General features: G+C 39.3%; 1 protein-coding gene and 1 long non-coding RNA gene across 3 annotated transcripts in view; one reads left to right on the plus strand and one right to left on the minus strand.

The window, feature by feature from the left end:
- The window catches only part of LOC133623714 (uncharacterized), a 28,910-nt gene that overhangs the window by 4,745 nt on the left and 2,188 nt on the right, over positions 1 to 21,977 (plus strand). The gene's annotated exons all lie outside the window — the stretch shown is intronic.
- Positions 16,211 to 21,977, minus strand: part of LOC133623713 (centrosomal protein of 128 kDa-like) — a 123,896-nt gene continuing 118,129 nt past the window's right edge. For both annotated transcript variants that reach the window (XM_061987044.1, XM_061987043.1), the window contains one exon: positions 16,211 to 16,647. In XM_061987044.1, coding sequence (XP_061843028.1) covers positions 16,553 to 16,647 — 95 coding nt within the window. In that variant the 3' untranslated portion in view covers positions 16,211 to 16,552. The remainder of the gene's footprint in view (positions 16,648 to 21,977) is intronic.

The following is a 21,977-nucleotide window of genomic DNA, read 5'->3' on the forward strand; positions in this document are numbered from 1 at the left end:
CAATACCCCACAGATTTTCTATGGGGCTAAGGTCAGGGGAGTTGGCGGGCCAATTTAGAACAGAAATACCATGGTCCGTAAACCAGGCACGGGTAGATTTTGCGCTGTGTGCAGGCGCCAAGTCCTGTTGGAACTTGAAATCTCCATCTCCATAGAGCAGGTCAGCAGCAGGAAGCATGAAGTGCTCTAAAACTTGCTGGTAGACAGCTGCGTTGACCCTGGATCTCAGGAAACAGAGTGGACCGACACCAGCAGATGACATGGCACCCCAAACCATCACTGATGGTGGAAACTTTACACTAGACTTCAGGCAACGTGGATCCTGTGCCTCTCCTGTCTTCCTCCAGACTCTGGGACCTCGATTTCCAAAGGAAATGCAAAATTTGCTTTCGTCAGAAAACATGACTTTGGACCACTCAGCAGCAGTCCAGCTGGTGTCGGTCCACTCTGTTTCCTGAGATCCAGGGTCAACGCATATAAATTTATATACACATATATATATATACATATATACACACATATATATACACGTATATATACATATATATACACACACATTTATGTATATATATATACACACAAATATACATACATAAATGTGTGTATATACATAAGTGTATATATGTGTGTGTATGTATATAAATATATACATATGCATACATACATACATATATATATATGTGTATATATACATATATATACATATGCATACATACATATATACACACATATATATGTGTGTGTGTATATATACATATACATATGTATATATATAATGTATATATATATATATATATATATATATATACTGTATATATATATATATACGTATATATATATATACTGTATATATATACATATACTGTATATATATATACTGTATATATATCTATATATATAAAGCATAAGGATGCTTAGCGACACATTTCATTGGTTTTGTGGTGTAACAATATGAAAATGTCATCACAGTTATTATCACTGTATTACTAAAAGGTACTTATACACACACAAATCTTTTAGCCAAGTTTTATTGAAAAATACATTAAATTAAATATTGTTTTTGGCTTAAGAGTCATATTAGTGTTTAAATATGTTTAAAGACTGAGGCCAAGACAACAACAAAAAACGATAGCCGTAAGCGCACATAAACATGTTACACAGAATCCACAAAACATGGAAGCATGTCAGTGGTATAGCCATTGTGTCTTAGCATCAAGCTATCGCATATTTGGAGCGCTTTTTGAGTCACTTACTTTGTTGGCAGTGAAAATTGCAACATTACCTCGAGGTAGCTCCCAGTGCTGCTGGAGTGAAGTGCAAACTTTTGGATTTTACGTGAATCGGTGCCCAAACGTTTAAATATTTATTCATTTATTTTTTTTAAATATCCTGCATGTCTGCTTTTTGTTATTAGAGTCAACATTTCAACTTTTTTTTTTATTTTTTTTTTAACATTACTGCTCTTTCATTCCACTATTTGTTTAAAATAAATAAAAAATCAGTATTTTTTTTACCTATTTTTAGACTATACCGCAAGTCGTTAAGCAATTAGGCCGCACTTTGGACACCCTTAAGGGTGGAGGGGGGGTGCCTGGTGGGATACGTTGCAGCCGTGAGCAATCATGTTGTAATTGTCCTGGAGGAAGCATGTGGTTAAATCGATTAAGAATTCAATCATGAATGAATTTGGCGCCGCACGTTCTGTTCTAATCCCTCAGAAAGGTTCTCGTACTCCAGCTGGTTGCGACAGCAGCTGAGGCCCTTTTCATTTGTTTTGCAGCGTGACTCAAGTATAATTAGAAGTGAGCACCGGAGGATCGCAAGGTTAGACCACTAGTGCTCCCGAATAGTCCCATTGTGAGGTGTTAAAGGACACTGAAACGGCTTGTTGCTATGGCCACTGGCACGGCGAGGGCCGTAAAGGGGAGCGGCGAAGGTGCCGGGAGGTCATCTTGACTGCCTCTTGTTTGCTCATAAATACAAAGAGTTGCAAGAATGGATTATGTTTTCTAAGCAGAGGGAAACCACTCGGCTGTGCAGCCTTCGGGCTTAAGCGAGAAATCCGAGGACGTCTGCCCTGATTGAATGGACTTGTAACGCTCGCCAAATAGGTGTGCTCTAATGGGAAGGAGCCTGCCGAGTGTTACGCTGCTCGCACCTTCGCAGCGAGAACACGCTGTGATTGTAGGGGCTCAGAGGGGAGTGTCTTTAATGGCACCTGCGGTATGATTTGCTACGTTCTTAGTAAACATTCACCATTAGGACTGGGCCTTATGGCTGGAAACTGTATCACGATTTAAGTGTTTTGTATCGGTATCCATAGTTGTATCCATAACTATTAATATTTTATGAGACTCCAAAAAAACGAACAAGATAAATATTTTAAAAATAATGAAAATTACGAGAATTTAAAAAACAATTGTGGTCAAAAGTTGACATACACTTGTAAAGAACATAATGTCATGGCTGTCTTGAGTTTCCAATAATTTCTACAACTCTTATTTTTTTGTGATAGAGTGATTAGAGCACATACTTGTTGGTCACAAAAAACATGAAGTTTGGTTCTTTTATGAAATTATTATGGGTCTACTGAAAATGCGGTTGCGGAGGCAAAAACCCGGACATGGGAGGAGTTCGGGGAAGCCATGGAAAACGACTTCCGGATGGCTTCGAAGCGATTCTGGACCACCATCCGCCGCCTCAGGAAGGGGAAGCAGTGCACTATCAACACCGTGTATGGCGAGGATGGTGTTCTGCTGACCTCGACTGCGGATGTTGTGGATCGGTGGAGGGAATACTTCGAAGACCTCCTCAATCCCACCAACACGTCTTCCTATGAGGAAGCAGTGCCTGGGGAGTCTGTGGTGGGCTCTTCTATTTCTGGGGCTGAGGTTGCTGAGGTAGTTAAAAAGCTCCTCGGTGGCAAGGCCCCGGGGGTGGATGAGATCCGCCCGGAGTTCCTGACAAGACTCTGCAGCATCGCGTGGACATCGGGGGCGGTACCTCTGGATTGGCAGACCGGGGTGGTGGTTCCTCTCTTTAAGAAGGGGAACCGGAGGGTGTGTTCTAACTATCGTGGGATCACACTCCTCAGCCTTCCCGGTAAGGTCTATTCAGGTGTACTGGAGAGGAGGCTACGCCGGATAGTCGAACCTCGGATTCAGGAGGAACAGTGTGGTTTTCGTCCTGGTCGTGGAACTGTGGACCAGCTCTATACTCTCGGCAGGGTCCTTGAGGGTGCATGGGAGTTTGCCCAACCAGTCTACATGTGTTTTGTGGACTTGGAGAAGGCATTCGACCGTGTCCCTCGGGAAGTCCTGTGGGGAGTGCTCAGAGAGTATGGGGTATCGGACTGTCTGATTTTTGCGATCCGCTCCCTGTATGATCAGTGTCAGAGCTTGGTCCGCATTGCCGGCAGTAAGTCGGACACGTTTCCAGTGAGGGTTGGACTCCGCCAAGGCTGCCCTTTGTCACCGATTCTGTTCATAACTTTTATGGACAGAATTTTCTAGGCTCAGTCAAGGCGTTGAGGGGATCCGGTTTGGTGGCTGCAGGATTAGGTCTCTGCTTTTTGCAGATGATGTGGTCCTGATGGCTTCATCTGGCCAGGATCTTCAGCTCTCGCTGGATCGGTTCGCAGCCGAGTGTGAAGCGACTGGGATGAGAATCAGCACCTCCAAGTCCGAGTCCATGGTTCTGGCCCGGAAAAGGGTGGAATGCCATCTCCGGGTTGGGGAGGAGACCCTGCCCCAAGTGGAGGAGTTTAAGTACCTCGGAGTCTTGTTCACGAGTGAGGGAAGAGTGGATCGTGAGATCGACAGGCGGATCGGTGCGGCATCTTCAGTAATGCGGACGCTGTATCGGTCCGTTGTGGTGAAGAAGGAGCTGAGCCGGAAGGCAAAGCTCTCAATTTACCGGTCGATCTACGTTCCCATCCTCACCTATGGTCATGAGCTTTGGGTCATGACCGAAAGGACAAGATCACGGGTACAAGCGGCTGAAATGAGTTTCCTCCGCCGGGTGGCGGGGCTCTCCCTTAGAGATAGGGTGAGAAGCTCTGTCATCCGGGGGGAGCTCAAAGTAAAGCCGCTGCTCCTCCACATCGAGAGGAGCCAGATGAGGTGGTTCGGGCATCTGGTCAGGATGCCACCCGAACGCCTCCCTCGGGAGGTGTTTAGGGCACGTCCAACCGGTAGGAGGCCACGAGGAAGACCCAGGACACGTTGGGAAGACTATGTCTCCCGGCTGGCCTGGGAACGCCTCGGGATCCCCGGGAAGAGCTGGATGAAGTGGCTGGGGAGAGGGAAGTCTGGGCTTCCCTGCTTAGGCTGCTGCCCCCGCAACCCGACCTCGGATAAGCGGAAGAAGATGGATGGATGGATGGATACTGAAAATGTGAGCAAATCTGCTGGGTCAAAAGTATACATACAATATATGCTTACATGTCCCTTGGCAAGTTTCACTGCAATACGGCGCTTTTAGTAGCCATCCACAAGCTTCTAGTTGAATTTTTGACCACTCCTCTTGACAAAATTGGTGCAGTTCAGCTAAATTTGTTGGTTTTCTGACATGGACTTGTTTCTTTTGTTTCATCTGACATCACATGGACAAAGATAAGACCTTCTGGAGGAAAGTGCTGTGGTCAGATGAAACAAAAATGGAGCTGTTTGGCCACAATACCCAGCAATATGTTTGGAGGAGAAAATGTGAGGCCTTTAATTCCAGGAACATTAAGCCTACCGTCAAGCATGGTGGTGGTAGTATTATGCTCTGGGCCTGTTTTGCTGCCAATGGAACTGGTGCCTAACAGAGAGTAAATGGGACAATGAAAAAGGAGGATTACCTCCCAATTCTTCAGGACAACCTCAAATCATCAGCCCGGAGGTTGGGTCTTGGGCGCAGTTGGGTGTTCCAACAGGACAATGACCCCAAACACACGTCAAAAGTGGTAAAGGAATGGCTAAATCAGGCTAGAATTAAGGTTTGAGAATGACCTTCCCAAAGTCGTGGCTTAAACGTGTGGACAATGCTGAAGAAACAAGTCCATGTCAGAAAACCAACACATTTAGCTGAACTGCACCAATTTTGTCAAGAGGAGTGGTCAAAAATTCAAGCAGAAGCTTGTGGATGGCTACCAAAAGTGCCTTATTGCAGTGAAACTTGCCAAGAGACATGTAACCAAATATTGTATGTATACTTTTGACCCAGCAAATTTGCCCACATTTTCAGTAGACTCATAATAAATCCATAAAAGAACCAAACTTCATGAATTTTTTTTGTGACCAACAAGTATGTGCTCCAATCACTCTATCACAAAAAAAAAAGAGTTGTAGAAATGATTGTAAACTCAAGACAGCCATGACATTATGTTCTTTACAAGTGTGTGTAAACTTTTGACCACGACTGTACATACATATACAAGGATTATGTAAAATATGCTTGAATTAATTTATCATTCACAATCCCTATGTAAGACATGTTTTGCCTTTTTTATGGATTTGAAATTGTAAATAAGTGTTAGCAGAAATCAGCTTAAAAACATCAAAAAACTGCCAACAATACTCCATTTGCATCTCAGGACTTGAATATTAGCGATATTGTTATTATAAGCGCTAACGGAGACAAACTATTTTTAGCGGCGCCGTGATGACAGAGCTATATTGACATATTGAGCTGCTGCATCGCCCCTGAGTTGGGGAAAGTTAATTCTAGATGATAAATCAAGCCTCTCACCTGGATAGTAGAAGGTTGTGGACGTAAACCCACGAGTTGGTCAACTTTGACATTCAACTTGTACCCGTTAATGGCGAGAAAGACACAAAAAGACGCTTATAAGCTAGTGGAGGAGTGAGTGTAATTTATATATATATATATATATATATATATATGTATGTGTGGGGAAAAAAATCACAAGACTATTTCATCTCTACAGGCCTGTTTCATGAAGGGGGGTTCCCTCAATCATCAGGAGAAATCTCCTGATGATTGAAACAGGCCTGTAGAGATGAAATAGTCTTGTGATTTTTTTCCCCACACATACATATATTGCGCTCTACTACGGTATCGAGCACTATTTTTTGGATAACCTTATTAAGACATATATATATTTTAAGTTAGTGTAAAGGAAAAAGAAAGAAGGAAAAAGGACAGCGTTTTTATATTCGGCCCGACATTTTAAATTGAGTTTGTAGCTATGTATTAATCATAATCGTGATGATTATGATTTATTATTCATCTCGACGGGGAGATATAAACATCCCATCAGTCTTTAGCCCAGCAAGAGCAGACATTGTACAGTAAGTGATTGTTTTATTATGTTTGTATATCTTGTTTAGCACTTAGCAATACTGCTACATGATGCTTAGTGTTTCACTAAAGCTGCATCTGTTTAGCACACAGCTTCTTTATATTCAGGATCAAAAATAGAAGTTTCTGGATCAACATTTGTCTTTACAATTGATGATCCAGAAAAAGTTCTATTTTTGATCCTATTTTGATCTATTTTTTTTGGTACCACAAGCTGCATTCTGTTGGTGCCAAAAAAAAATACCTTCCTTAGTGAGTACTATTGACATCTAAACAATCTCAACAAAACATTTAAACTAGTTCTTCAATCTCATTACATACAGTTGTTTGATCAAAATAGTAAACAAAAGTAAAAACTACTATCTACTACTCTTTTGGTTTCTGCTCTCAAAGTCCTCCTGTGTCCAGAGAATTATTCTGAGACTTTTTTTAAACATGATCAAAAATGACTTGATTTTAGCAAAAAAGACTTCAGTATCCATCATATACTGATTCTACCTTTGATATCAACGCAACCGATCATTGAACTGATGGGTCTTCCCTCACATGTATGCCTAAACAGTTGTTGTTATATTATCCTCTTGCTAACTCTTATTAATATACTTGTTTCCTTTTTATTATCTGCTGAAACGTGCTTCCATCTGCACTTCTTAAACTTGGCACGTAATTATTGTGTTTTGACATGTTTAGCCTTGTCCTACAGTGATACTACTACTTAAGAACTGCAGTACATTTGCCCCAATGGAGGGGAGTATCTCCACACGGTGTATTGAGATTGGCAGCTGTTCTTTTGGTACTGTAAATTCCAGACTATAAGCCGCTACTTTTTTCCTACGCTTTGAGCCCTGCGGCTCATGAAATGGTGCAGCTAATTAATGGATTTTTCTTCGCTGACGGTCACAATGCAAAAAGTTTTTAAAAACGAGCTGCAGTGTTGCATTTCCTTTCTGTTTAGACTGAGCTTTCAACCGGAAGTACAAGTGCCGTTCCGTCTTCGGGCCATCCAGAGTTTCTATTCGCACAAATTCTTCATTCATCACTCCAAGCAACGTTTGTAAGTTTTACAATATAACCAAAACAATTCTTAATTACTAAACTGTCCCATGTGTGATGTCTGTAGGAGTGTTTTCATGCATAATTGTATGTGGTAAAGTTATGTAATGACGCTAGCGTCGTTAGCATGATCTAATATGCTAACGTTTATGAGTGTTAGTATTATTAACTTACAACGGTATTCTTTTTGTATTGTTTCAGTCTCACAAACTCCTCAGTAAATTCACCGAAACGCCACCGTGGAGTTATTGAGTCTGTTTAGCTGATTGGAGAGCGAGCTTCCGCAGCTAGTGGGTCCACGACGATGACTTCTGTTTTGTTTGATCAGCCGTTTTACTGCCGTGTTAGACACCGTTTGGATACAATTAAGGTACTGTCGGAGGCAGATATTTACATGTATCCGAATTTAAGTGTTACTTCTTTTTATTTCATAATCATATTACAAAACAGCTAGTGTTTTTCTTCCATTTGTGGTCTTTTGGTTGTCTGCAAATACTGTGTGCTAACCTTGAGTGAGGAATGTAAGAAAGAGAGATACTACTTTCTCTTATCTATCCTTATGTCCAGGTGCGGAGGACAATGGGCATGTGTTTGGGCTGGAGGGACAAGACTGCGAGGGTGGGAGGGAGAGAGACTTGATGGGGGAGAGGGTTTTTCATTGGAGGGGGGCAGACCATCTTAGCGGCGCGATTGAATGTTCTATGCTGGACTGGTCTCAGTATATTTACAAAGCTTTGCAAATATATTACAAAATACCTATTCTGTCTCTGGTGGTTTTTCTACTCAGCTTTAAGTGTCGTAAAGAGCTTGGGAGCGAACAGCGACTTGAATTCCCTGGGAGGAACAACTGGTCGAAACGCAACAGTACGTAAATAAACATTGACAGAATATTTCTGTGTAAATAACTCATTTCACAACGTTTATATCTAGAAACTTACATTTTTTAGCCTGAATATGAGAAGGATGATCGACAAGTTTTAGAAAACTGTGCAGAACACTAAGCATCATGTAGCAGTATGCACTAAACAAGAAATACAAACATGATAAAACCACCACTTACTGTACAATGTCTGCTCTCACTCGGATGCTGACTGTTGGGATGTTTATATCTTCCCGTTTAGATGAAGACTTAATTAATTAAAAAAGAAAAGTGCTGCAAAAACGAGTGTTTTTTCATGTCTCTCACCATCTCCAGGTCTAAGTTGACCAACTTCTCAGTTTATGTCCACAAGATTCTACTATCCAGGTGAGAGGCATGACTTATAATCTAGAACAGGGGTGCTCACACTTTTTCTGCAGGCGAGCTACTTTTCAATTGATCAAGTCGTGGGGATCTACCTCATTCATATATATAATTTATATTTACTTATTTATGAAATATATGTTTTTGTTAACAAGTTAAAGGTGTTTAATGATAATGCAAGCATGTTTAACACATAGTTAATATTGTTAATACATTAAAGGTGTTTAATGATAATACAAGTATGTTTAATACATATAGTTAATATTGTTAACAAGTTAAAGGTGTTTAAAGATAATGCAAGCATGTTTAACACATATAGTTAATATTGTTAACAAGTCAAAGGTGTTTAAAGATAATGCAAGCATGTTTAACACATATAGTTAATATTGTTAACAAGTTAAAAGGTGGTTAAAGATAATACAAGCATGTTTAACACATATAGTTAATATTGTTAACAACTTAAAAGGTGGTTAAAGATAATACAAGCATGTTTAACACATATAGTTAATATTGTTAACAACTAAGGTGGTTAAAGATAATACAAGCATGTTTAACACATATAGTTAATATTGTTAACATGTTAAAGGTGGTTAAAGATAATACAAGCATGTTTAACACATATAGATTCCTTTCTTTCATGAAGACAAGAATATAAGTTGGTGTATTACCTGATTCTGATGACTTGCATTGATTGGAATCAGACAGTGGTGCTGATAACGTCCGCATTTTCGAATGGAGGAGAAAAAAAGTCCTCCTTTCTGTCCAATACCACATGAAAGTGGTTGGTTTTTGGCATCTTATTTGTCCAGCTTCCGTACTCCTTTGTATACACTTTACAAGAAATACATTGCCGGCAAACTCCGTAGCTTGCTAGCTTGTGCACGCCAGCTTTCTGAGACTCTTATTTTGGTAGCGCAGGCAGGACGAAGCAGAGCTTTTATTGTGCAACTGTGCAGTCGGTCTTTGGAGTTTTGACGACAGGTACGGCGCCAGAGTCTGTTGAAATAAAGTGTTTCTCGCCTTCCAGTCGGTAATTTTAATGAGCTGGCAGCAGCCAGCGTCATCTCAGAAGACCCTCGGGTGCCGTGAATGTCAATCAAGTGACGTCATAGTGAAGATTTATGATCGCTCATTTTTAGGACTATTTTTTTAATGCCTGGCTGGTGATCGACTGACACACCGTCCGAGATCGACCGGTAGATCGCGATCGACGTAATGAGCACCCCGATCTAGAATTAGCCTTCAGCAATATGTCAATATAGCAGCATAACTTATAGTCTGGTGCGGCTAATATATGGAAATATTTTTTTTCCTTCTAAAATGTAGTGGCTTATATTGTATATTGTCCGGAAAATATGCCAGATGTTTAAACATTTTGACGGTTCCGATTCTCAACGATACTTTGTCACAGATAACGCCGTAAGGTTATCACAGAGGAAGAATATGTGCTTGAGTGCGTTTTAGCCCCAGCTAATTGCCTCATAACATGCGTAAAACTCGACAAAAGTATCCTCTCGGAAATGTATTTTTCAAAAGCAGACGCGGTGCACAGCTGTGAGCAAATTCACTCCTCGACTAATGACGGGCCAGGACGTAGGCGGGGAAACGAGTCCGGCGGGAGCAGCGGGATTGATGTGTTAAAAGGTGTTTTGCGACCTAACACAGTTGAGATAAGCAGGCGCCTCGCTCGGTGTGCAGGAAGCACATTAGGGCGTGTTTCCAAATAATCACAAGTAAACATTCTAACCTTTGTAATGCATAGTTTCTGACACCGCCTCTTTATTGGATCTTGAACTTAACTTCTACGCTGCTCCTCAGGGTTTCAACACCCGCTTCTTTGTTTTATTAGGAATGATTACTTGCGACGTGTAGAACGAGACGCTAAAAGGCTTGAGCAGCTGTACTTATACTTAATGTTTAACAGGCATATAAAGCCTGATTTTCATTGTTCCGTGAGAGTATTGTTGTTAGTCAAAGATCAGTGTGTTTACACTCCAAATGCCAATAAAATCCTCATACATGTTCATGATAAAATAGAAGTGGTGCACATTACAATTACGTGTCATGTAACACCTGGAAAACAACATTTGTGTTAATGAGTCATTTTGACGCCAACAATTAGGGGTGTCCTGATCCGATATTGATATCAACAAAAAACAAGATTATACTGGCTCGCATCTAAAATGTGCAGCGTGTTTACTTGTGTGTGATATCATGTGCGATACAAGCAGTCCTGCAGAGTGTTTACTTGTGCAAAGCTGGACAGCCAGTCAACATCTAAATGCCCTCCATTAAGTCCAAGTCATTTACAAAAGGCAAACATGCTCGGCTAGAGGCTATTAGGAGCTAGCAGCTACACAACAGCTAAGCACACAAGCTAACAAGCTAGACACACGTAATAAGGGTCCTTCATTGAACAATTTTGCTGTTTAAAACCTAGGGATGGGTACAGTTCACATTTGAGCCGATACTGTACTGTACATATTAGAAAATCCGATCAGGGTTTCAGGCTGACAATTCCGATTATCCATGAGTGAAATCGGCTGATACTAATACGGATCACACGTATTAACTGTTTATATATATATATATATATATATATTTTTTTTTTTTTTTAAAGGGGAACATTATCACAATTTCAGAAGGGTTAAAACCATTAAAAATCAGTTCCCAGTGGCTTATTTTATTTTTCCAAGTTTTTTTTCAAAATTTTACCCATCACGCAATATCCCTAAAAAAAGCTTCAAAGTGCCTGATTTTAACCATCGTTATATACACCCGTCCATTTTCCTGTGACGTCACACAGTGATGCCAATACAAACAAACAGCAAGGTATAGCGACATTAGCTCGGATTCAGACTCGGATTTCAGCGGCTTAACACTGTCTGATAAGATAATTACTAACAACTATGAACTAGGTTTACAGCATATGAAATACATTTGGCAACAACATGTACTTTGAGAGTGCAGACAGCTCATTTCAGGCGCGCTAAGAACATATATTTTTCCACGATTTCAGCACTCCGGTTAACCATACCTAAATAGACACAAAATACTGCATTACACAAGACTACCCGAATGTACTCGAATGATTGAAAAAAAATAATGTTTTTAAGCTAAATTATTGGTAAACACAGTTTATGTATAATAATTTGCGTAAAACCGTGAGTAATGAATAAAGTTTTCATCAATTAATATATTCTGTAGACATACCCTCATCCGCTCTCTTTTCCTGAAAGCTGATCTGTCCAGTTTTGGAGTTGATGTCAGCAGGCCAGGGAAGCTAGGGTCGATATTCTTCTCTTGATCATCTTCGGTGGCATAAGGGACGGTAGAAGCGGTGTGAGCCAAGACATCCAGGGGGTTTAGCTCGCTCGTCTGCGGGAAAAAACTGCCGCCATTGCTTGCCGTGCTACCGGGGTCCTTTGTCCCTGAATAGCTCACACACTCCGGCAGATTCAATGGGGGTCTGGCGGCAGATTTCTTTGACTTTATCGTTGGAAATGCATCTGCTTTGAGTGTCGCAGGATATCCACACATTCTTGCCATCTCTGTCGTAGCATAGCTTTCGTCGGTAAAGTGTGCGGAACAAACGACTGACCATTTCGTCGGCTTTTCCACACCCTCGTATTTTGAACAAATTTCGTCCAATTTCTTGCCACTTTCGCATCTTTGGGCCACTGGTGCAACCTGAATCCGTCCCTGTTCGTGTTGTTACACCCTCCGACAACACACCGACGATAGTGAGAAAATGGCGGATTGCTTCCCGATGCGACGCCACGTTGTGACGTCATCGCTCCGAAAGCGAATAATAGAAAGGCGTTTAATTCGCCAAAATTCACCCATTTAGAGTTCGGAAATCGGTTAAAAAAATATATGGTCTTTTTTCTGCAACATCAAGGTATATATTGACGCTTACATAGGTCTGGTGATAATGTTCCCCTTTAACTAGGGATGCGTACCGTTCGGTAAATGAGCTAATTATGATAACTGCTATCGAGTTGTATCGTCTTTTATTATCACATTTCTGAGTCTCATTTGCAAGTACGACATTAAGTTGCAAGCTCAAGACGTTAGATCAGACCTGGGCAAAATACGGCCCGTTAAGATTTTCGGCCCGCCGGACGTTCTACGTAATTTTTTTAGACCTTTAACATCAAAACTGTCGCCGCCGTTATGATGTGCAGTGCTGTTTTTAAAATTTCCGTAAGTCTTGAACTATAGAAAGTATTTTGATGGTCGAAGTCTGCGCTTTTGGGTGTTCTACCAGTTATTACGGTAATCTATGTCACAGCAGCTCAGGATAGGAACAAACCAGAGTGGGCAGGGTTTGTTTTCAGAGCAGCCAGCCCAAAACGCGTGTGTCAGAAACAGATACGGAAGCAGATTTTTAAGTGATAATATGTCAAATTGTAGGTGTTTATTACACTTTACATTCATATTTTGCTGGTTTTTTTTTTATTTTTGTTGTGTTTTGCTTGGTCTGAGAAGTAAAAGAGGAGCAACGTTAATATGTAGTTATTATTCAGTGTTTTATTGTTCATAGTTAATATTGTAAATCCCACTTTCTTTATTTTAATGTAGACTTTGGGTGTCCCATTCAGTAAAAACGGTAAAATTCCATTCCGTTTTTTTGAGGTGGTCTGTCATAACGTTTTTAGAACTCTTATCGGACATTGTGACTTTTGGTATCAGTGTTCCTGAAAAAAAGGGACCCAAACACACATACTGTACAGCAGATTTTTACAACCAAGTGTGTACATATAATTTACACACCTTGGCACCCCAGACACATTTTTTTCTCTTAATGTGGCCCTCGAGGCAAAATATTTGCCCAGCTCTGCGTTAGATGGTGTGTTTTTGTTCTTGCGCCCTTAAGTGTTAATACTGTAAATATTGCACTTATTACACATCAGCTGTTGTAGTTGTAGTTTTCATGAACAAATTCGGAGGTGTTGAAGTCGCCATGTAAAATCGCTAATGCTAATCAGTAGCCTGTCAATAGCAAAGCCAATGTATATTAGCATCGAGCTAGCACATTTTTTTTGGAAAAGTGCAGCCTTTCTTTACTTACGTTTTTTGAGTCAATCTGTTTTTTTTGGCATTGAAAATTGCAACATTACATCGGGTAGTGGTGTCCCGATACCAATATTTTGGTAACAGGGACCACAAAAATTGCATTATTGGCTTTATTTTAACAAAAACTCTTACGGTACATTAAACATATGTTTCTTATTGCAAGTTTGTCCTTAAATAAAATAGTGAACATACAAGACAACTTGTCTTTTAGTAGTAAGTAAACAAACAAAGGCTCCTAATTTAGCTGCTGACGTATGCAGTAACATATTGTGTCATTTATCATTCTATTATTTTGTCAAAATTATTAAGGACAAGTGGTAGAAAATTAATTATTTATCTACTTGGGTGGGAAGGTGGCGGACCGGTACTTTATTGAGGCGGTATAGTACCGAATATGATTGATTAGTATCGCGTTACTATACTAACACCGGTATACCGTACAACCCTAACATCGGGGGTAGTTTGCCTGAGATCGCTCTCAGTGCTGCTTGAGTGATCGCCAAATGCCAAAGTGCAAAGACCCATGAACCGTAAAAAGGCACCGGTGGATTTTACGTGAATCGGTACCCGGTAGGACCGGCGGAATTCAGTCGGTACCCATCCACAGTAAAACAGAACATTTGTCAATATAGACAAGTATCAAATAATTATAGTTGCATATTAATTACGCATACAAAGTCTCCAAGGCAGAGGTGTATTAACAACGATTCAGTAACAAGCGTGTCCGCATTATTCAACTTACAGCATCATGAGCTTAACTTAATTAAATATTGTGTTAATAATTTCACACATAAGTCGCTCCTGAGTATAAGTCGCACCCCCGGCCAAACTATAAAAAAAACTGCGACTTATAGTCCGAAAAATACGGTAAACAAAGGCTCCTAATTTAGCTGCTGACGTATGCAGTAACATATTGTGTCATTTATCATTCTATTATTTTGTCAAAATTATTAAGGACAAGTGGTAGAAAATTCATCATTAATCTACTTGGGGGGGAAGGTGGCGGACCGGTACTTTTTAGAGGCGGTATAGTACCGAATATGATTCATTAGTATCGCGGTACTATACCGGTACTTTTTAGAGGCGGTATAGTACCGAATATGATTGATTAGTATCGCGGTACTATACTAACACCGGTATACCGTACAACCCTAACATCGGGAGTAGTTTGCCTGAGATCGCTCTCAGTGCTGCTTGAGTGATCGCCAAATGCCAAAGTGCAAAGACCCATGAACCGTAACAAGGCATCGGTGGATTTTACGTGTAACCGGTACCCGGTAGAACCGCCGGAATTCAGTCGGTACTCATCCATAGTAAAACAGAACATTTGTCAATATAGACAAGTATCAAGTAATTATAGTTGCATATTAATTACGCATACAAAGTCTCCAAGGCAGAGGTGTATTAACAACGATTCAGTAACAAACGTGTCCGCATTATTCAACTTACAGCATCATGAGCTTAACTTACTTAAATATTGTGTTAATAATTTCACACGTAAGTCGCTCCTGTGTATAAGTCGCACCCCCGGCCAAACTATGAAAAAAACTGCGACTTATAGTCCGAAAAATACGGTAAACAAAGGCTCCTAATTTAGCTGCTGACGTATGCAGTAACATATTGTGTCATTTATCATTCTATTATTTTGTCAAAATTATTAAGGACAAGTGGTAGAAAATTCATTATTAATCTACTTGGGGGGGAAGGTGGCGGACCGGTACTTTTTAGAGGCGGTATAGTACCGAATATGATTGATTAGTATCGCGGTACTATACCGGTACTTTTTAGAGGCGGTATAGTACCGAATATGATTGATTAGTATCGCGGTACTATACTAACACCGGTATACCGTACAACCCTAACATCGGGGGTAGTTTGCCTGAGATCGCTCTCAGTGCTGCTGGAGTGATCGCCAAATGCCAAAGTGCAAAGACCCATGAACCGTAACAAGGCACCGGTGGATTTTACGTGTAACCGGTACCCGGTAGAACCGCCGGAATTCAGTCGGTACCCATCCATATTAAAACAGAACATTTGTCAATATAAGCAAGTATCAAATAATTATAGTTGCATATTAATTACGCATACAAAGTCTCGTATTAACAACGATTCAGTAACAAACGTGTCCGCATTATTCAACTAATAGCATCATGAGCTTAACGTAACTTAATTAAATATTGTGACCATTAGGTGTCGTCAAAAAAACGTACAACTTCACCTTCAACTAAGACAGCGTAAGTCTATTCCATGGGTTGGTGTTGTTCATACCTAACATCGTTCACTGAATAATTCTACTCTATTAACATTTCATAATATTAAAGATATGTTTTGAGCCAATACCACGGCTTCAATATCGGTATCGGGACACCCTTATTTGTGATATCCTGTGGCAAAATCTTCATTTGGTTTCTTTTGAAACCTAACTTTGTTGTTACTGTATCAAATAATTTAGACTGTGTCAATACAATATTCAGTTTTACTTTACCGATAAAAAAACATTCTGCTCAAACCAGATTGTCTCAAGAAGTTGTTTCTTGTTGTCTCTCCAATGAAAGGTTCTAGGAGAAAGATTTATTAGTAGTGCATATTCCTTTTTACACAGTTCAAAAAAGGAGACATCTGTGCTCAAACAATATTTTGACATTTGTTTAAAAAATTAAAAAAAAGTTGTTAGTGTAACTTCAAATATCGGCATAAATAACTTACCTTATTTATATTGGTACTATCAGTTTTGTGTTGGCACGACCTGTGGTTGTGTGTCTGAGGTAGTCGAGGAGGATTCAGTGTTGAGAGGTCCAAAGACAGTCTAGTTTGCCTTTAGTTCCTCTAAGAGTGTGTTCAGTGCGTGTGGACAAACCCCCCAAAAAAAGTTCACTGGTGGTTGAGCTGTGGACGATCTGTGAGGAATTTGGCCACGTTGACTTCGTAGTCGTCCAGGTCGGAACTGGTCAGCCGTTTGTGGGGCGCTGGGGAAAAAAACGCACACAAGTCTAAGCTTCTATTAACGGTGGGCCGCACTGTGCAAAAGTCTTGGGCCACTAAGAGATGTTATTTTTAGCAATACTTATTGGGGGATTGTCACAAAATACAATTGTACAGTAAACAAAAATAACTACTAATAACCTCAAATATTCCAAATCTGCACTTTTATTTTTAAAGTAGCTATTATCCATGCACATTGTTACTTATTCGAACTTTAAAAAAAAACATATTTGCTTTAAAGGGGAATTGTGCCGATCATTCACAATTCTTATGTAAAGGGACGAACACAAATTTGTAATAATCGGCTATTTTTAGGTGACTAACAATGGGAGTAAATCCATCCTATAAAAAAAGCTTTCAAAAACCGCCAACAATACTCTGTTTACTTCTCGTGACCTGAATATTAACCCAGTATTGGCGATATTGTTATTATGAGCATTGACTTAGACTTCGACAAACTTTATGGGACGGCGTGGCGCAGTGGAAGAGTGTCCGTGCGTAACCCGAGGGTCCCTGGTTCAATCCCCACCTAGTACCAACCTCATACCTGCCAACTTTTGAAATCAGAAAAACCTAGTAGCCAGGGTCCAAGGGACACAGTCCTGGTGGAGGGTTCAGGGCTTTGCCCCCCGACGCAAAATGATTATTAGCATTCAGACAGGTTAAAATGTTGCTAAAACCATCACTTTTCTATCAGTCACAGTGACTTTTCAAAACAAAAATATTACAGCAAAAATCATATGGGTTGATTGGCATGTTTATTCTGTAAGCTAACTTCAATAGTTTGAAATTATTTTGACAGTTAATGCCAGTTATCCTGTCAACCTTTCACAAGACTTCAATTTGTTAATTGAAAGTATAAACAGTATAAACACTTTTTACAGTAAACAAATGGTAAAACAGTACTAAACAATTCCATTAAAAAAAAAATTGGTGTCATGATTAACTTTCTGTCCAAGCTTGTATAATCTACTGCCTTGTTCAATTGTATAAAATATTCTGTGCCTAAAATTCACATTTCTATCACAATTATCATACTGTAAACATGGTAAGCTAACTTCATTAAAATTAATAGTCCTGTCAATAGCATGGAATTACAATTCAAATGTAGTTTTTTTGTAAGCCTTTCAAAAGAATTCAAAATATGAACAATTAATGAAAATTAATTTAAGCCATCAGACACTTGAACTCTAATGTAATCATTTGAACTTTTCAACAGAAATAGCACTGCAAAAATATTAAGGACATACTTCTGTATTTTGGTAGTTATGCTGTCAACATTTAACAAGATTTCTTCAACTTGGACTTGAAAGCATAAATAGTATAAACACTTTTAACAGTATGTCGTGCTGTGAAATACAGCCGACAGGATTGTGCACCAAACACGAAGCAAGGCCAAAGCGCATGCATTGTGCAGGAGAACAAAGGACTTCTTTCATTTAAGGTTTGTGATAAACCATCAAACTCATTCGTTAAAAGGACTCTATAGTAATATAAAGCAAATTTTTCTGGACATTATCATGCAAGAAAAGTTTATTTTTGGGACCGCGATCACCGCGTAATGATTTTTAAAGGTTGCATTACAAACATTTAACAGTCCCATGTGATCAGCCAGTGCGATTGGAAATCCATGCTCAAGTATTGCCTCCGTAAATAAAACTTCGGCATTTATCACATCCAAAGAATCTGTTTGGGCGACGAAAAACGTTGAAAGTTTTCCACTTGTATCGCTAGCAACGGCATTAGACTTGTGTTTTTTTGTCCCAACGTGGTCTTTTACATCGCTAATTCCTCCGTGTCCGATCGAAAAATCTTGTCTGCACAAGGTGCAATTCGCGTAGTTTTCACCCTTTTTTTTTTTTAAATTAATGAAAAGCCGTATTTTTTATCACTGCAACCGTAACCCGGAATAGGTTGATGAAAACCGTACAAATTACGGGAAAACCGGAGTAGTTGGCAGGTATGCAACCTCGTCATGTCCGTTGTGTCCTGAGCAAGACACTTCACCCTTGAGTGCTGGTTAGCGCCTTGCATGGCAGCTCCCTCCATCAGTGTGTGAATGTGTGTGTGAATGGGTAAATGTGGAAGTAGTGTCAAAGCGCTTTGAGTACCTTGAAGGTAGAAAAGCGCTATACAAGTACAACCCATTTATCATTTATCATTGATCCACAAGGGGAATTGTTCCACACAGTAGCTCAGTTATAAAGGATGGAAAGGATAATGCAGTTATAAATTTGACAACAAATTTACCATAGTAGCAATATAAACTATAACATATGTAATATTGACATATTATTTATACAGTATATAACATATACTGATATATTATACTTTGTATACATGTTATATATATATATATATATATATATATCTATATTACGCCAGGGGTGTCCAAACTACGGCCCGGTGTTTACAGTTTGGCCCGCAAGACGTTATGAGTTTAATAAGGAATCTGGTGTTTCCAAATTAATATTATATATCCGACAATCTGTTGGCTGCAAATTTGCCACCCTCTTGTGGACAATGTGAGTCAACCAAAACAATGACCATGAATTGTGGATGGAAGTGAATGTCATTCCACATTAAGAATAACGACATTGTGAAGTAACAGCACACCATTTACCTATATGACCCAATCCAAACAACCTTCCGTACTCACAAAAAAATGCAACACACTTGGTCGCACAGCACACAACCTGCTCACGGAACTTTGAGCATGTTATAAAATACGTTTACACGCCATAAAATATTCTAAATCACACCCGTTTAAATCTATCACAATGCATGATGGGAAAAATGTGAGACTCTCTCTCCACACTTATCCATGTTTGGCACATTTTAGCTGCTTGATATTTATGATTGCTTACAACACTTTGAGGAAAAGTAAACAAGGTAGTAGTCGAACTTTCATATACTCTTAATATGTAATCATACTAATTATATATTAATTATATTAATATATGTATACATACTGTACATATGAATAGTGTAGATAACATGCCCCCGACCAATGCGGCCCCAAGTCAAAAAGTTTGGAGACCCCTGGTTTACGCAGACCAACTATTTTTAGTCGCGCAATGATCACGGAGAGCTAACTGGCATATGGTGCTATCTTGACAAACTGAGCTGCTGCATTGCCTCTGAGTTGGTGAAAGTTAATTCTAGATTATAAATCATGCCTAGTAGAAGGTTGTGGACATAAACCGGGAAGTTGGTCAACTTTGACATCCAACTTATACACCGAGATGGCGAGGAAGACGCGAAAATATGCTAGTTTGCAGGCTTTATTAACCCTTTGTGTGGATTATGATAAATACTTCATCTAAACGGGAAGATTCAAACATCCCATCAGTCGGCATCCCAGTGAGAACAGACATTGTACAGTAAGTGATTGTTTTATTATGTTTGTTGTCTTTCAAGAAGTGTTGTTGCCGTATGCTTAAAATGAGCAAAATATGTAAATACCACATGTTATGAATGTAACTACATTACTTATACAGTATACTTAAAGCATGTATATCAAATGCTGAATGAAGTGTTTGGATGTTTTATAGGCGGAAGAGAGCAACTTCTATAGACTCCATTGTTATCTAACTTTTATCTACAAGTAAGAATGCATAAAAGAAGAAAAACTTGTGTTCTTGTCCTACATAAGCATGTGATTGATAGACGAAATACCCCAAAATGTGCAGTTCCCCTTTAAATACAGGTGACATTGGTTACAACAATGCCGTAACTAAATAAACTTGCATTTACTAATTTACTAATAATAATTGAAGTACGGTAGTCCCACTTTTTGAAAATTATTTTTACTATCCAAATACTTTGAATGCACATAAGTCGTTAGTTCAGTATTTTTTCAATGACTCAAAAGACATGAAACTGTGGTAGCATGGCAAGACGTCAAGTTTGCGCATGCGTGTTGCAAACAAATCGATGCCGAGAGGGCGTTAACTTTTCAAAGTGTTGTAAGCATTGCATCCCGCGGGGGATGGGCGATAATGCCTAAAATATATATATTGCTATAACAATATATTATTTGGCATGGGAATGTTAACAGAATCATATAAGCAAAACAGGTTACAAAGGCTCCAAATTTAGCTACTGATATGCGGTAAAATATTACATTGTATTTCCAAAAAAAAGTACTTATTTTGGAATTGTGTGTATTATTCACAATGTTTAGGTAAGAGAAGAACACAATTTATTTTGTTATGCGTTCTTAATAGTAAATAAACATTAGCAAAATTCAGCTAACAAAGGAGCTACCCATGCTACTATTCCGAGTAGAAAGCGCACTAAAAAACATCCAATAACCTCCATCAAGGTTTTAAATACCGTATTTTTCAGACTATAAGTCGCAGTTTTTTTCATAATTTGGTCGGGGGTGCGACTTATACTCAGGGGCGACTTATGTGTGAAATTATTAACACACAACCGTAAAATATGAAATAATATTATTTAGCTCATTCACGTAAGAGACTAGACGTATAAGATTTCATGGGATTTAGCGATTAGGAGTGACAGATTGTTTGGTAAACGTATAGCATGTTCTATATGTTATAGTTATTTGAATGACTCTTACCATAATATGTTACGTTAACATACCAGGCACGTTCTCAGTTGGTTATTTATGCCTCATATAACGTACACTTATTCAGCCTGTTGTTCACTATTCTGCTTTTCAAATGTCTATTTTTGGTGTTGGCTTTTATCAAATAAATTTCCCCAAAAAATGTGACTTATACTCCAATGCGACTTATATATGTTTTTTCCTTCTTTATTATGCATTTTCGGCCGGTGCTACTTATACCCCGAAAAATACGGTATGCGCTGTAAGTATATATGTAATGTAGTAACATTCATAATAACATAATATTTACATATTTTGCTAATTGCTCACAGATGCATCACAACGTTCGCTTTTCCCTTCAACAACACTAATAATCATGGCAGACTTCATGAGACACAACAAAGACAAATGATGAGCTAAAAACTAAACAGTTTTAGCCTGAATATGAGGAGGATTATCTACAAATTTGAAAACTCATGCAGCAGTATTGCTAAGCGCTAAACAAGAAATAGCAAAAAACTCAATAAAACCATCACTTACTGTACAATGTCTGCTCTCACTCGGATGCCGACTGATGGAATGTTTTTATCTTCCCGTTTAGATGAACAATTAATTAAAAAAGAAAAGTGCCGCAAAAACTAGTGTTTTTTCATGTCTCTCGCCGTCTCTATGTCTAAGTTGGATGTCAAAGTTGACCAACTTCTCCGTTTATGTCCACAACATTCTATATCCACGTGAGAG

This window comes from Nerophis lumbriciformis, linkage group LG26, assembly GCF_033978685.3.
Source record: "Nerophis lumbriciformis linkage group LG26, RoL_Nlum_v2.1, whole genome shotgun sequence".
Classification (NCBI taxonomy): Eukaryota; Metazoa; Chordata; class Actinopteri; order Syngnathiformes; family Syngnathidae; genus Nerophis; species Nerophis lumbriciformis.